General features: G+C 61.2%; 2 protein-coding genes across 7 annotated transcripts in view; both read left to right on the top strand.

Annotated features, from left to right (window-relative positions):
- Positions 1-16105, top strand: part of USP28 (ubiquitin specific peptidase 28) — a 74824-nt gene that overhangs the window by 22994 nt on the left and 35725 nt on the right. The window contains exon 2 of one of the 2 annotated variants that reach the window (XM_082070497.1): positions 5189-5275. The exons of the other annotated variant lie outside the window; for it this stretch is intronic. The gene's annotated coding sequence lies outside the window, so the exon portion shown is untranslated. The remainder of the gene's footprint in view (positions 1-5188; positions 5276-16105) is intronic. 2 annotated transcript variants of the gene reach the window in all.
- The window catches only part of ZBTB16 (zinc finger and BTB domain containing 16), a 61351-nt gene that overhangs the window by 36390 nt on the left and 8856 nt on the right, over positions 1-16105 (top strand). For 4 of the 5 annotated variants that reach the window (XR_014185846.1, XM_082070503.1, XM_082070505.1 and 1 more), the window contains exon 4: positions 5189-5275. The exons of the other annotated variant lie outside the window; for it this stretch is intronic. Coding sequence is in view for 3 of the 4 variants with exons in the window: in XM_082070503.1 (XP_081926629.1) it covers positions 5189-5275 (87 nt within the window). In the remaining variant the exon portion in view is untranslated. The remainder of the gene's footprint in view (positions 1-5188; positions 5276-16105) is intronic. 5 annotated transcript variants of the gene reach the window in all.

Below are 16105 nucleotides of genomic sequence, written 5' to 3'. Positions count from 1 at the left end.
GCTCTGGACGGTGCTCAGCGGGGAGCAGAGCGCCGGGCTGGGACGGTCCCCGGCGCCCCGTCCTGCGGCTGCCCCCGGTGCCAGAGGCAGCGCTCGCTGGGTCAGCGGAGGTGGCATCACAACCATCCCCATCCCCGCGGCTTTGGGAGGGAGCTGGTGCTAAAGGAGCGTTTACACTAAGGAACAAACCAGGGCCCGGTCCTGGGGGGTTGCAGTGTCCCCTCGGCCTCGCAGCCGCATGTTTACGCTGCGATGTAAAGCGTAAATGCCATAAAGCCTTTAATGCCACGTAAAGCCGTTCCCTGCGCGCCGCCGCGCAGACGCGCTCCCAGAACCCCGTGAGGACGGTACGAGGAGCTGCCCCGTCCCAGAAAGAGGAATCGCTGGGGGCAGCAAGGGGGGCGCGCAGCCCCTCGCTGGGTGGTTAAGAAGGGCTGTGGATGTGACCGGGGACACCGGTCCCAGTGCCACCCTACGCGGGCATCTTTGCCACGGCCGGTTTTGGTGGCCACGCTTGCTTGTGACCCGGTGGTTGCCGAACCGCCCGTTCGGAAGGACGAGGGGCCGGTCGGTGCTGGGGCGGGTCGTGCTGGGGGCCGGGGCGCAGGTGGGGCGGCGCGGCCCCGCGGTCCCTGCGCCCCGGCCCCCCCGGCCGGCTGGCCGGCGTCCCGCGCCCGGTGCCGGGTGATGTCAGCGCCTGCCGGCAGGTCTGGATGTTCTGCCAGCGTTCCCGCGTTTATGATCATCCGCAGATGTGCATCCAAGAACACACTGTACCCACAGCAGAAATTAATGCAGGCTTGAGTGCCGGCCAAGCCGCGCACACGGGGGAGAGGAAGAAAGAAAACAAAAACTGTTTAATGCTGTTTATAAATTATACACTGGCTGATGAAAAATACATTTCTCTCGCCTCCCCCCATCCTCTCTGCCTCGAGAGCCCGGAGCAGAGGAACATGGTTTGCCTGTGAGCTCCCGTTTTGGCCGGGTGCCCGGCCGGCTGCTGGGGCAGAGCCAGCCGCTCCCCCTCCCTCACCTGGTGAAACGTGTTTATCGTTCCCCCGCCGCCCCCCGGTTTTGGGGGTGCCGGACCCCCCGCCGCAGCGCTCCCCGGGGCCCCGAGGTGCAGCGCTGTGGGTGCTCACCCCGAAACGCGTGTCCCCCCGCCCGCGCTGCTGGGGGAACTTCCCAAACTTCCCCCGAGGTGCTGCCGCGGGGACCCCCGCCCTGGGCGGGGGAGGGGGCGCAGCGCCGTCCCCCCGCCCCTCCCCGCGCGCTCGCCAGCCATTTGCACGGCTTTTGTGGGTTTTTTTAATGCCGCTAATGTTTATCATTTGCCCAACAGGCTTGACAGATTTTGTTTCCTGTCGCGCGGCGGCTGCGAGCCCCCCCGGTTGCCAAGGAGCCGCCTCCCGCACCGTCACGGCCTGATTTGGTATTCCGCGCGGCGCCCGCCGCATCTCTGTATGCAAGACAAAGTGTTTTGATGGAGGACGATTGCGGGAGTGTCTGGAGGCTGCTCGGAGTTTTATGGGCTGTGCAGCGCGCGGGGCTGCGCTGGCGCTGCCGAGGAGCAGCGGGGGCCGGGGGTATCAGAACCTGCCCTTTCCTGCTCCCCAGCTAAAAATCCGCGTTGTTTTATGTTTTGTCAATGCGGAAAAGCCCCCTGGCCCCGCTCCGTCCCCCGGTCCTGCCCCAAACCGCTGCGGGCGCCCGGGAGCTGCAGCCGGAGCACCTGCCCCGATGCCGAGACGGTGCTCGTGGGCTCGGCCGCGTCACCAAACCCGCCCGGTCCCCCGTGCCCCCTCCCGGCGGGGGAGGCCCCGTGGTGCCCCCTCAACCGTTTTATCTTGTGTTGGGTTGTGGCCTTTCGGTGGCGCTTCGGGAGGCGAGGGGGCGAAGGCGTTTGCCTCGCTCACCCCGAGCTCTGCGGCTCCGGCATCTCGGCCTTTCTGGGTCTCCGCGATGTGTTTTCAGCGCAGAGATTTTCACGACTGTCTCTTCCGCTCGGGTGAAGCAGTGGAGAAGGGAAATAGCAATAATAATAATAACGGCAATAATAAAAATCAAAAAGCAGCTTGATGTGGGCAAAAAGAAGAAAACAAGAGAATGGGGTAGAGAACAGGCTAAATTTAAAATTGTAATTGGCTGACTTCCACAGGCTTGCGGGTGTTTTAATGACTCATAATAACTTCATTTAAAACCAGCTGAGCAGAAAATAGATTGGAGAGGAGCCTCGGGCCATTATGGATTTGTGTTTTTGACAAGTGCCGTTTCGGCAGCCGGGCGGGCGCTGGCGGCTCCGCTCTGCGCGCTCTGCCCGCGGAGCTGCCGCGCAACCCGCGTGGCTCTTTCTCTTCCGATTAAAAATAGCTGCCCGAGGTATTATTTTAGCATCAGTGTGGTTTGGTGCTTTTTTCTTTGCACTTTTGATGTGGTAAATGGAACATAAATAAAATTGTTTTTGAAATTACTGAATTAATTAGGTAGTAAAGCGACGACAGTGCATAAATTTACTTGGCAATTTTTTTTTTAATCCATATTTCCCCCCCCCCCCCCCCCCCCCTTCTCACCAACTACCGCTTGTTAGGGATATATAATCCCAAATTTTTGTTAATCCCCTGTGCTGGGGAGTAGATGTTGCCGGGTACTGCTGGGGCCATTGTGCCAAAATTGGGGTGTTGGTGCTGCCAGCCCGACCGGCCACGGGAAATCACCCATTTCCCATCTTCCTCCTCCTTCCTGGGCTACCGTTGGTGTTTTCGGAGCCCCCTCCCCGCAGCCTCTCGCCCCCGTGACAGTCGCCGTGAGTCGGTCTGTGGGACAATGGTGGGTGGGAAATGGTGACACTGGTGGGGAGGGGGACACAGGCCGGCGAAGGACGGGTCAGGACGTTTTACTGCTTCCCACTGTGCCAAGTGCTGAAACTGGAGAGGCTGTTTCTCATCCCCCATAAAGTAATTAAAGTGAATGGGTGCTGGGAGGTACCGTTGGGGTGAGGGCAGCTAAAACTCGTCCAGCTCTGTGTTGAGACCTGCCCAGCTGAGCCCGGCTTTGGGGAGGGAGCCAGCAGCCCTGCCTGTGCCCAGAGAGCTGAGCTCGCAGGGATGGTACCAGGGATGCTCGCGGGGATGGTACCAGGGATGCTCGCGGGGATGGTACCAGGGACAGTACCAGGGATGCTCATGGGGATGGTACCAGGGACAGAACCAGGGATGCTCGTGGGGATGGTACCAGGGACAGAACCAGGGATGCTCGTGGGGATGGTACCAGGGACAGAACCAGGGATGCTCGTGGGGATGGTACCAGGGACAGAACCAGGGATGCTCGCCATCACCCTTTGGGGCATCCCATTGCCAAGAGCTGCTTTAAACCCCGCAGTGTGGGGCCGAGCCCTTGCTTTTGGGAATTGAATAAGCCGAGCCCCTCGTCCGGCGCTGCGCCGGGGCAGCGCTGACCTTGCGGCGGGGGGGCTGGGGGGGCCGTGACTGTGCAGAAAGCGCCGGATGGAAAAAGCGTTGGCTCCTCGTCCGCTCGCTCGCAGGGACCTTTCCGAGGCAGGAGCTATAAATTCGCTCGCGCGGATATAAATGTGCGGCGGGGGAGCCGGTGCCAGCCGCGAGGCTCGCGCCGAAGCGCAGCCGCCCCTTGGCAGCACGCGGAGTCCCGGCCGTCGGGGCGATGGTCCCGAGGTGTCTGTGTACTGCGAGCAACGCGAAGCTTTCGCTAAAAATACCCTCCCCAAGCTCGGGCGTGTGTTCGGAGGGGCCGATCGTGTCCGGGGGTGTCAGTTAAAGCACGGAGAGCGAGCGAGAGGGAGCCGAGAGCCCCGTGAGGGCTGCGGATGCGCCGCTTTCCAGCGTGCCCTGCTCCCTTTAATAACAAACACCGAGCCGCGCTGGTTTTTCTGAGCCCTGTTATAATAAGCTCAGATCTTGGATGACATTTTTCCCGGTGACTCACATAGTAAAATTAACCTTGAACTATTTACATGTGCGATCGCCGCCCTCCCCCGCTCCGCGTGCACGTTGCAGGAGCCCTGGCGCTGGACCAGGGTTTGTTTTGCTGATGAGAGAAAAAAAACAGAACAAAATTCCCCTGCCTGGAGTGCACACACAGCTACTCGAGGAAAGAACACCGAGTCCTGGCCTTTGGAAGCTGGCAGGCGGCGTGCTGTTCCCGCGCTGATAAGAGGTACTGTAAATAAAACTGTACGGCAGCGCCTGCTGTAAAATGCCCCGCGTCTGTACTCATTGTTCTGACAGCTCCGGCTTTTTTTGGGGCCGTGTTTTGGTACACGCTGTGCTTCCTTATGTAAGCGCCGGCTCCTCCCGCCCAGCGCCCTGTTTATTTTCCCCTTGCCAGGAATTTTCGGCCCCGGCGGCCGCTCGGCCGCCCCCCCCAGCCCCTTTCCCTCCCCGGCGAGCGGCCGCGTGGCCGCGCACCCGCTCGTTTCGAATGCAAACTTGACATCGCGGCGAGGGCGGCGGAGAACAACATATGCACAGTAAACAGGCAGACTGTCGTATTGATTAACAGATGAGACCTCTATTATCGATCAGCGCTTGGCGAGAAAATTTATCACTTTTAATTTCGCCGCTGCCAAATATTTCTGCCTGCGAGCCAGCCGTTACCCAGACAATTTAAAGGCGAAGGAATCCTCTTTTTAATGCATCCCCGCCACCTTTTGGGTGAAGCCCTCTCCGCGTCCCCTGGTGCTGGGGACAGGGCGCTCGGGGGGGTCGCCGCCTGCACCCCGGCCGCGGGCGGCTTGGGACGCACGCGTATCGCCGATGTCCCGTTATCTGGCAGGTTCTTATCTGCCGCTGTGTTCTCCTCACCCGGTACACGCTGATAGTGGTTTTCTGAGAACCCCATCCCGCCCCTCGCCGCGACTCCTCGCTCGGCCGCCGCGTTCCGGCCCACGTGCGTCCTCGGGTGCCGGTGGTGGGAAGGAAGGGGCAGGAAACCAATGCCGGTCAGCTCGGTTACAGCACTAATGAAACGCTTTGATGTTTAATGATGAAAACAACAATTAATGTATTCTGTCGAGAAGCCGTTCGCCGTGCTGGGCCGGATGCGGTGAGGCCAGGCGCTGGTCCGCGGCGGGGCCGTTCGGCGCGCAGCCCCTTCGCGGCGCCGGGGCGGTTTGGGCGTCCCCGCACTAACCCTGTCCCGTTTCTCTCCCCAGCGGGCGCCAAGGCCCTGGTCTGCGATCAGTGCGGCGCCCAGTTCTCCAAGGAGGACGCCCTGGAGACGCACAGGCAGACGCACACTGGTACGTGGCCGTTTCTGTCCCTGGCTTAGGCGCAGGTTTAACAATTAGGCTGCCTTTGTAACCTTTTGCCCGATGGAGAGATGAACGCTTTGCAGTTCCCGCCTCTGGCTGCACAGGTCCCGTTCTGGCCTTTGGGTCGGTTCAGGTAAGTCGGCTGCGTTTTCTGCTGAACTCTTCGCTGGAGATGGTTTTGTACTCGGGGTGAAGTTTGCGTGCGGTGTTTGCTGCTGATTTGCTCCGCTCTGGTTTCGCTGAGCTGATGTTGGTGGAAGGAGCATCTTGGGTCGCCTTTGTTTTCTCAAGCACTATGCACCAAAATTCAACCAGCGCATTGGCACTTGGCCACCATTTTGGGTTGAAGAGCAGCTTCCCCAGGGTACCATTTTTCAAAGCATTTTTGGGGGTCACTACATCGTGCCGGAGCTCGGGGGCTCCGTCGTGCTGCCGCACGGCGCGTGCGGTGCCGGCGTCTGCTGGATGGCGCGCAGTGCAGCCGCTCGTAGGGAAGGATGCTCAGGGGTCCGGGACCCAAGGACGGGGCTTTGGGGAGGGCTGGACCCTCCTGTGCACAAAAACCCCCCTTCCCTGTGCTCGTGTGGGTTTAACAACTCAACCAGAGCGGTTGCTGCGGCTGAGCCTTCCCTGGCTCTGCAGCTCAGGCCGTGAATTCCACGTCTTGGCGCCTGAGCTGTGCAGGAGGGACCAGCCCCAGCTCCTCTTCCCCTCAAACACGGGTACGAGGCACCGGTTCGTGTGCACTGTTGCATTTATTGCTCAGCATTAACGTATGCGTGTGGGAAACGGCGGCGCAGCAACCGCTCGGTGATTTGTTCCCTCTGCGAGCAAAACACCGGCCCTTTCCAAGCGGCTCTCGGCACTTGGCTTCTGCTCCTCCGCTCCCAGCGCTCGGCGCGGGCAGCACAAGGGGCTCTTTATGGCTCTCGCAAGAGCCACCTTGCTGGGCAGGGTTTGCCACGGGCACAGGGGAGCCGGGCCGGGCAGGTGGAGCCTCTGAAGTCCCAAAACCCAGGCTGGAGTGGGGCCAAGCGCCCGCTCCTCCCCGGCTGTCCTGGGAGCGCTGTCGCCCAGCACAAGCTCGTCTTTCAGCACTGAAAACCCCGGTAAATGCCACAAACAGGTCCTGTGTGCCCGGGCGCTGGGCCGGCGTGGGGCTGGCCGTGCCGCGGCGGGTTTGGGGAGCGGTGGCGGCGCAAAGTGCTGTGTCACCGGCGGGAATAGCTCCGGCGTCACCGTCACCCGAGCCGGGAGCTGGCCCAGCACCAGCTCATAAATCCCGAAGTAATTGCCCTCCTCCTGCAGCGCTGCACGGCCGGGCTGCGCAATCGGGGGTTAAACGGCGTGTGCTGGAGGTGGAGGAAAAGGCTCCCGGGGCTGAGTCCGATCGGCATCCCAGGGCGGGTGGGACCCCAGGCCCCGCGGTGCCCCCGACCCTGGTGTGACATGGGGAGCGGGCGCTGTCGAGCAGCTGTTTCACAGCGCCCGCGCCCCGAAACATCGCGCAGACACCGAGCCGGGCAGCTCGGTGAGTTTTGCTGCCGACCTTGAGGCTCCTGCGTGGATTAAAGCCCCTTCCGTGGATTAAAGCCCCTTCCGTTGCTGGAACTGGGGGCTGGGCTGTGCCAGAGCTCAAAGGGCGACAGGAACGCGGTGACCCAACCCGAGCAGGTTTGTCATCGCCCCTGGGCGGTAAACACGGGTGACACAGCAGAGAGGGGCGGCCAAAATAAATTGCTTCCTCTCGGGGGGGGCAGAGCCCAGTCCTGGCACAGGGAGCATCCCCCACGCTGCCGGTGCTATAATTAACCCCTTCCCAAATAACGGCATCTCCCAGAAAGGATTTGTTGTCGGGTGTCCTCCCTTCGCCCTCAGCGGCAGGTCGGCCGGTAGAAGATCTTCCAGCCTTCCAGACAGATAAACAGCCTTTTTTGGCAGGTCGATTCCTTCGAGGGCGGCATCAAGAGCTGAGCGGGTGTCCGCGGTGCAGGCTGACCACATGTCCCCGCTTTGCTCAAAGACAGGGGCTTTAGGGGAGGACCCTTTATCTCACTCATTTTTTTCCGGTGCCCTCTCTGCTCCTCCAAACGACCCCGCGCGGCCGGCCCGGCGCTGCACCAGAGCTGCCCGTGTCCCGCGGCCGGGCGCCCGCGCCGTGCGAGGGAAATCCAGTACTAAATGAAGACAAGGTGGTTTCTGGGTGCAAGCGCGGAGCTGCGTCCAGCCCGGCGCTGGGGACCGAGCCGCCCTCTCGGGTCCCCGCTGGCCCCGCCACAGGGAAAGCAGCAGCTGTCCCGGTTCATCGTGCAGCAGCACGAGCTCGCTGCCACGCCGCGGCAGAGCCCGGGAATTCCTTACCCTCCTCCCAAAATGTAGAGGAAAACCAAAATGCACCAAGCAGAACAGCCTGCGTACTGCAGCGAGCACCGGGGCCCGGGCCGCTGCCATGGTGCTAACGGGGCACGGGCTCGCCGCCAAACTTATTAATATCAGAGGTGACCCGGCTCGAGTTCCCTCCCGGCTGCCAGGGCAATTAACGGGTCAGCTCGGGCTCGCTGCTGCCCCGGTCGCACGCGGTGCACGCCGAGACGTTGTTCGCTTCAGCGGGTCGTCCACTTCTCGATTTGTGGGGTCGGTGAGACCCCTCCTGCTCCGCGAGGATGCGCGGGAGCCTTCACCCTCCCTGCCCGCATCCCCGCCCGCATCCCTCTCATCCCCGCCCACATCCCTCTCATCCCCGCCCGCATCCCCACCCGCATCCCCACCCGCATCCCCCGCATCCCTCGCACCCCCGCCCGCATCCCCACCCGCATCCCTCGCATCCCCGCCCGCATCCCCACCCGCATCCCCCGCATCCCCGCCCTCATCCCCTGCATCCCTCGCATCCCCGCCTGCATCCCCCGCATCCCTCGCATCCCCGCCCGCATCCCCACCCGCATCCCTCGCATCCCCGCCCGCATCCCCACCCGCATCCCCGCCCGCATCCCCACCCGCATCCCTCTCATCCCCGCCCGCATCCCTCACATCCCCGCCCGCATCCCCACCCGCATCCCCGCCCGCATCCCCGCCCGCATCCCCGCCCGCATCCCTCGCATCCCCGCCCGCATCCCCACCCGCATCCCTCTCATCCCCGCCCGCATCCCTCACATCCCCGCCCGCATCCCCCGCATCCCCCGCATCCCCACCCGCATCCCCGCCCGCATCCCCCGCATCCCCGCCCGCATCCCCGCCCGCATCCCCACCCGCATCCCCGCCCGCATCCCTCGCATCCCCGCCCGCATCCCCGCCCGCATCCCCACCCGCATCCCCGCCCGCATCCCTCGCATCCCCACCCACATCCCCACCCGCATCCCTCTCATCCCCGCCCGCATCCCCCGCATCCCCACCCGCATCCCCGCCCGCATCCCCCACATCCCCGCCCGCATCCCTCGCGTCCCCTGCTGCTGGTGACAGCACCGGGGTGCAGAAAGGAGTCAATAGAAGCAACATGTAACAGAAAATTGAAAAGCTATAAATCTTCCTTCTCCCTTTTTTTCCTTCTCTCTCTTTTGCTGGGATGTTGGTAGCGTTTTGATTTAATAGTTGGCCAAACACAAGGGTCTATTTTATTCAGAGTTTACAGGCCTCAGGGCTGTTATTCCTCCAAATTTAATAGCATTGAAATTGCAGGGTTGGCGATAATTTGCCTATCACTTTCTGCTCTCCCATTGATGTTTATTGTCAGCGGGATGGAATCTCAATCCGATTCACTTAGATAACATGTCTGTTAAACATTTAGATAATTGTGCCATCATTAACTTGTCACATTATTTTAGAGATTCAAAACAGTCGTGCGGTATAAGCGGAGGCACAAAGGGAGAGAACGGGGGTGCAGGGCCCGGCGGGGAGGGGCTGGTACCGGGGACGTCCCCGCGCGGGCTCCCAGGACCGTGTCACCCGCGCCCGCTCAGCCGCCCTCTGGCTTTGTGGGGCTCTCACCACGTTTCGTTATATATTTATCGTCTTCCTTTTGCTTCGCTTTCTCTGCCGCAAAACGGTGCTTGCCTAAAAGCCACAAGTGACACCGCGGACACGCGTTGCACTGGTTGTTTGTCTTGGTGTTGGAAATTAAGGATTTCCAGCAGGTGAGATGTATAGGGCGAGTTTGGTGATGGGAGCTGTGAATTATGTTGCAGCAAGAATTCGGTTTGCGGAACACCCCGCGTGGCGCTGCGAGCCGCGGCCGTGCCGGCGCTCGGCCGGGATGCTCAGTGGTGGCATTGCCGTGAACCGCCAGCCCCGGCGTCCCCGGGCGGTTCTCGACCCTGCACCGGAACCGAACCAACGTCCTCCCGGGCTGCCCCAGACTTTCTGTGGCCGTTTCATGGGCCTCTGGAAGGGTTTCCCAGAGCGGCTCAATGGGGGATCGGGGGGAAATGCGGCCGGATTGCGGTTTTCTCCATAGCTGGAGATAATGTGCTGCAGTGTTAAGTGCACTTAGAGGTAATTATCCCTCCCGCGCTCGCTGCGTTCCGCGGCCCCGGCTGGCGGAGGGAGCGCGGGCAATGCCGTGCGGTGATGGTGATGCCTGGGTGATGCCGTGCGGTGGTGCCCGGACAATGCCGTGCGGTGGTGCCTGGGTGATGCCGTGCGGTGATGGTGATGCCGTGCGGTGATGCCCAGGCAATGCCATGCGGTGGTGCCTGGGTGATGCCATGCGGCAATGGTGATGCCTGGGCAATGCCGTGCGGTGATGCCCGGGTGATGCCGTGCGGTGATGCCTGGGTGATGCCGTGCGGTGATGGTGATGCCCGGGTGATGCCATGCGGTGATGGTGATGCCCGGGTGATGCCGTGCAGGTTTGCTTTTGATGTGAGCCTGGCTTTTGGACGCTCAGATATGGAAAGCAGCGGGTGCGGGGCCGAGCCGGGCTTTGGTTCAGGGACCAGGATCGTGGTTCCTGTAGAGGATGTGACTGGAAATGTGCAATGGTGATGGTGAAGATGCTCGGGTGGCTGCTGTGACGTTTTTGGGTACAGGCATGTGGAGCCAAACGTGCCGTGCGTGGGTGCGTCATCTTTTGTGCAGCATCACCTGTACATTTATTTATCAGAACCTTGGAAAAAATCCCCCGTGCTTAATGTTGGCAGCTCGACAGAGAGCGGGACTCGCTCGCTTCAGCCCCCGCTGGCAGAATGAAAGGAAAAGGATGAGCCGCAGAAGGGCAAAACCGCGACCCGAGCGCACCCACATGCAAAGACTGAGGATTCTCAGCACCCTCGCGGCCGAGTTTCTTTGCAAAAAGGACGGAGAAGGGTGCGAGCGGAGCGAAGGGCGCGCACGTGCGGGATCTCGGGGCGGCGGGTCTGGGGGCGCCGCACAGAGCCCCTTTGTCTGACCGTAATGTCCTGTGACAGCGCTTGAAACCCGAGTCCCGGCGCATTCCTGGGGCCGGGAATCTCCGGCCCCCCCCCGCGGCTCCTGCGCCCTCCCGGTGCCCCACCGGCTCCGCCACCGGGCCGGGCTTCGCGCCAGCAGGTGGATTCGCCCAAAACGAGCCGGGAGATGGAAACGCGGGCGAGCAGTGCGGCCGAAACCGCAGCCAATGGCCGGCCTGTAATTTTCCTGGGCAAATACTATTTAGACCGCGATGAGAAAAGCCCTCTCGCTAAGCTACGGAGAAATCTTTCTTGTCCTTTAATTCTAGATGAAGGGGATTAGTGTGAACATATTTAACCTCTGACCTGCGGACAAAAGCATTATCAAATTTAGTTGCCGAGTGGCTCCCCGTTCAACCGAACTGGTGCAGTATCTCAGCAATTATTTCCCCCCTCCCTCGAAATCTTTCACGTCCATTCCCACCCCCTCTGCTGAAGGAAAACCAAACCGTTCCCTTGAGCGTGCGGGCGGTCAGAGCCCCGTAAGGGAATCAGCGTTGGGCCGTCGCTGCTGAAGCCCAACGAGGCTTCCAAAAGCGAGCGGTGCCTCCAAAAGAGCCGAGACTTGTGTCGGTTGGGCCGGTTGCCGCGCGGTTTGTGCCGGAGGACGCTGGAGATGCCGCTCGTCCCCGCGCTGGCGGTTCGGCTCTCGGGGCGGCCGGGGCACCCGGTAGAGGGGTGGAACGCGGGCAGAACGGGCAGAGGGTGCCGGGCCGGCCAGGAATGCCGAGGGGCCTCCCGCGCGGGCCGGTGTCCGTTTACAGTGCATCGCTCATAAACCCGGCGGCGGGGCCGAGGGCAGGGGGACCGGCCCTCCTGGTATGTGATTGATTATCTGGTATTTATGCCATTGAGGACTTTTCAGCGGCTCGGGGTCAGGGGGTCATCTCATGTGTCTTGCTGCAAATCCGCTTCCTTTTGTACAGTGCGGGCTGGGTGAGCAGACACACAAAAACAGCTTTTTCTTTTCCTTGGGAAAAAGGGGAGGGGGGCGGGCTGGTGTCAATGAATTTTTTTTTCAGCCTTTCCTGAATAGTGTCCTTTTTAATTCCAAAGAACTTTTAATTAAAAGTAGCAGGAAAGTTCATCTGGACAAGGTTTAACTTACCTTAGCAGTTACTTTTGTCCCCTGGGATCTGCGTTTCCCCGCTTTACAAAACCCCCACAAAACCGGGGAGAGGCGCTCGGTACCGTTCGCGTCTCCCGGGGTTTGCCGAGAGGCCTTTTCATCTTCTCTCTTTTAGTTTTTTAATGACAGGGGTGCAGGAATAATAAGCGGACGCCGGGAATCCGGCTTTGTGCCCCGCGGCAGCCGGTGGCTGCGCTGGCCGTGCTCGGCGGGGGTGGCCCGTCGCCCCCCAAGGGCCATGGGATGCGATCGGGGCTCCCCGGTGTCCCCGGGGGCGGCAGAGCGGTCCCGGCCTGCCCGGTGAAACCTGGAGCGGGCGGGCGATGGGTGGGCGCCGCGCTGTGCCGGGCGGGACGATGGCGGCAGTGATGGCAATGACGATGGTGAAGATGGCGATGGTGTGATGACAATGATGGTGACGATGGCAGTGAAGATGATGGTGATGGCCGTGGTGAAGGTGATGGCCGTGGTGATGGTGATGGTGGTGGTGATGATGACAGTGGCAGTGGTGATGACGATGGTGGTGATGCTGCTGATGGTGGTCGTGATGGTGACGGTGTGCTCGGGTGGGGTGCGATGCCGCAGCCCTGCAGGAGGGCAGGACATGGTGCAGCCGGCCAGGGACATCGTCTGCTGCCCCTGGAACCCCGGCGGGAAGGCCTGCGCTCACCGTGGGTCCGCAGGAGAACGCTCGTGGGGGAGGCTGTTTGGGGAAAAAGACATGGGAGGTGGCTCTTGGTGGACCAGAAACGCTGGTGAGGGCTTCATCTTCTCCCTCAAACTCTGTTTAACGATGGAGCAGTTTCTAACACGTTAGCTTAACCATCACTGTGAAAGCTATGGGAAAAAATATGTCAGGTTTTCAACAGAAAGTCAAATTATTTTTTCAGCTGGTTTCACTCCAAATTCTGATTGGTAAGAGGAACTCGGGGACGCCGTCGTGGTGACGAGTAAGCGAGTGGCTGACAGCTTCACTGCCGATGCGGCGGCCAGAAACACCGCTGCCCTTGGCCTCTGCTTGTCCTTGGGAAGGGCAGGGATGGACCCGGATGGACCCGGGATGGGCCCGGGATGGGCCCGGGATGGGCCTGGGGTTCTGCAGGATGGACCCGGGATGGACCCGGGGTTCTGCGGGATGGATCTGGGTTCTGCAGGATGGGCCCGGGATGGACCTGGGGTTCTGCGGGATGGACCCCGGATGGGTCCGAGTTCTGCAGGATGGAGGGCGCTGGGACAGGCTCGGGGAAGGCGGCACCGAGGGGAGGTGCTGCACAAAGATACCCAGGTACCGGATTAACGCACTTTGGTCAAGCCGTGCTCGTTTTGCCGGGAGAGGGGGCAGCTCTGCCGTCCGGCCCTGCGGGGATCTGGGGATCTTTGGCCATTCGTTGCTGAAAGGGGAGGCTGGCTGTGTCGATGTGCTGCATTTTTGGCCGCCTGAACGTTTGTAGTATATATTGATGCATTTTGGTAGATGGTGCCATAGAAAGGCGTTGGGCTCAGGCGCTGGCTGCCCCGTTTGGCGCTGCTGGGCGCCGTTGGCCCGCGCGGGTCCGGCTGCCGCCCTGATTGACGCAAAGCCCGTCTATAAATAAAGCCTTTCTCTCCCTTCATAAAGACTTTGCGGTTTAGTTTGCTTTCAAGGTCAAGATCAGACCTTTCTAAATAAACACATATCAAAGGATCATTAGCGGAGCAGCACTGTTAAATTGAGATATTAACTTCTGTCAGCCGCGCGTTTCCTTTTTGTTCTGTAACTCACGACTGCGGCGGGTTTTTATTATTTTGGCCCTAGGCGGTAGCATCTGGCTTCTGTAGAGACTGTAAAAATTAAAAAGCAACACAAATCATTGCGAGAGAAAAGCAGTAAATTCAATGATAAGAATTTAAAATTAAAATGTTTCGGCGCTTTTATATTCCGCGAAACATGAAACGAATGAGTTGTGCGCCTGTTGCCATAAAGCCGCCGCCGCTAATAGTCGCCGGGCTCCTTCCCTCCCCGCTCGCGCTCCCTCGGAGCCGTTCTCGCCTGAGCAGTCGCAGAAAGGCGCAGTGAGGGAGGCGGCGGTGCTGGTGGTGACGGTGACGGAGGCGCGGGCGGTGGGAAGGGGGAGATGCCGCGGGGGGACCGCAGGGCCCCCGAAAGGAGGCAGGAGGGGATGCGCCCAGAATAAAGCAGCCCTGGCAGGGGTGCTGTGAGCTCCCGCATCCCGAGCTTCCACATCCCGAGCTCCCGCATCCCGAGCACCCGCATCCCGAGCTCCCGCATCCCGAGCACCCGCATCCCGAGCTCCCACATCCCGAGCACCCGCATCCCGAGCTCCCGCATCCCGAGCTCCCGCATCCCGAGCACCCGCATCCCGAGCTCCCGCATGCCGAGCTCCCGCATCCCGAGCACCCGCATCCCGAGCTCCCGCATCCCGAGCTCCCGCATCCCGAGCAGCGTCGCACGCAGCACGGGCCGGGGCGCGCGGGGCTGTGGCGGGCAGGGCGTCGCGGCGCTGCGGGGTGAAAAACGGAGGATTTAGCTGTGGGGTGGGTTTTTCAATCCCCGGTGCTTGCCAGGTGGATGTTGCGTGATCTGCTGTGAAACACCTGAGCTTTTCCAGGCGCTGGTAAAGAGGCGCGTGGTGCGTCCCCCCCGCAGGAAAACAGCCGCAGGAGAGCGGGCGGCGCGGCTGCTTTTTAGGAATTAATTTTACATACTAGGTTAAAGTTGGGAAGAAAGCTGCGCCATCTCCAAGTAAATAATAATAACAGTCAAACAAACGCCCTCTTGGGGACAGGTTGCCTTCCATAAAGCTGTTAATTAGCACAGATGCCGCCTTGGAAACCAGCGTGATTTGGTGACTCTGGCACAAAACGCGCACATCTCGCGTGTGTATCCGCCGGGGGTTTCACCGGTCTCTCTGCTGCACCACGACGGGCTCCAGCGCCGCAGCCGGCACGGTGGCGGGTGCCACCATCCCACCCACCGCCGCACGCGGTTCGGCACGTAGGAGATGACGGCCTGTGTGGAGATGGAAGGAGGAGCGGTCTCGCTGGAGGTCCCAGATTTGCAGGACACAGGTGCCGGGTTGGGGTGTCACGGTGGGTGTGAGGGGTCCCCCGCGGCCCCCGGCTGCCGGAGCGTCCCCGGTCCCCTCCACGCGCCGGCGTCGCGGTGCTGCCGTGGGGCCGGTGGGATCACCCAGCGCGTGTGCACGCGCACGGGGGAAAACTTGAAGTCAAATGTCTGAAAGTCAGATCCCTTTTTAGTATGAATTTGCTGTATCTCATTCTGAGCACTAATTCCAATTTAATTGCAAGTGGCCTGAAGCCTCTTCAATAGGAGTAACAAATGGTTTGATTTTGTAAACTTCATCAGACTGCATTTTAAATGCGACACACTAGCCCGGCTCGAATGCCAATGAAGCACTGAAGTAGCTCTCTGTTTACTAATTATCCGTTTTTACTTCAAGCCACGCTGGCTGGCTTGTCTGATTAAATCGGATTTGTGGGATAGAGAACAGCTAGCAGAGTTTTCTCTATAGTAAACGAGATTGAAACTATGGGCCGCCTGGCTGCACACTGTAAATTATATTTCCTTTTAAAGGGGACGTGTCGCCTTTCTCCCGCCGACACACCTCCCGCATCCTAAACCGGGCTGAAGCCCTCGCGGCGCGGGGGGACCCACGGCGGCTCCGCTGCTCGCCATGCGCGTTCTCAGGGCTCGTTCCTCCTCTCGCGGAGGCCACAGTGGGATGTGGCGAAGCGCTCAGTGCCAGAGTGCCCACTGCATCCCTCCCCCGCTGCATCCCTGCCCCGCTGCATCCCTGCCCCGCTGCATCCCTCACCCACTGCATCCCTCCCTGCTGCATCCCTCGCCCGCTGCATCCCTCGCCCGCTGCATCCCTCCCTGCTGCATCCCTCGCCCGCTGCATCCCTCGCCCACTGCATCCCTCGCCCGCTGCATCCCTCCCTGCTGCATCCCTCGCCCGCTGCATCCCTCGCCCGCTACATCCCTCGCCCGCTGCATCCCTCCCTGCTGCATCCCTCGCCTGCTGCATCCCTCGCCCGCTGCATCCCTCGCTCGCTGCATCCCTCACCACCGTGGAGGGGGCGGAGAAGCCCCCGATGTCGCATGTCGCATCGCGGTGCTCCCCGCACCCCCAGCCACCGCGGTGCTTTGGGCGCGAGCCGGGCTGCGCGTCTCCGGGCGGCGCCGTGGGGTTGGTTCTCCCTGGAACGAGCTCCCCCCTGCACCCGGCTGTCAGACCACCTGCCAGT

The sequence above is a fragment of the Streptopelia decaocto genome (genome assembly GCF_964273445.1).
Source record: "Streptopelia decaocto genome assembly, chromosome: 21".
Classification (NCBI taxonomy): Eukaryota; Metazoa; Chordata; class Aves; order Columbiformes; family Columbidae; genus Streptopelia; species Streptopelia decaocto.
Note: the sequence above shows the minus strand (reverse complement) of the source record. Positions and strands in the feature narration are given on the sequence as shown.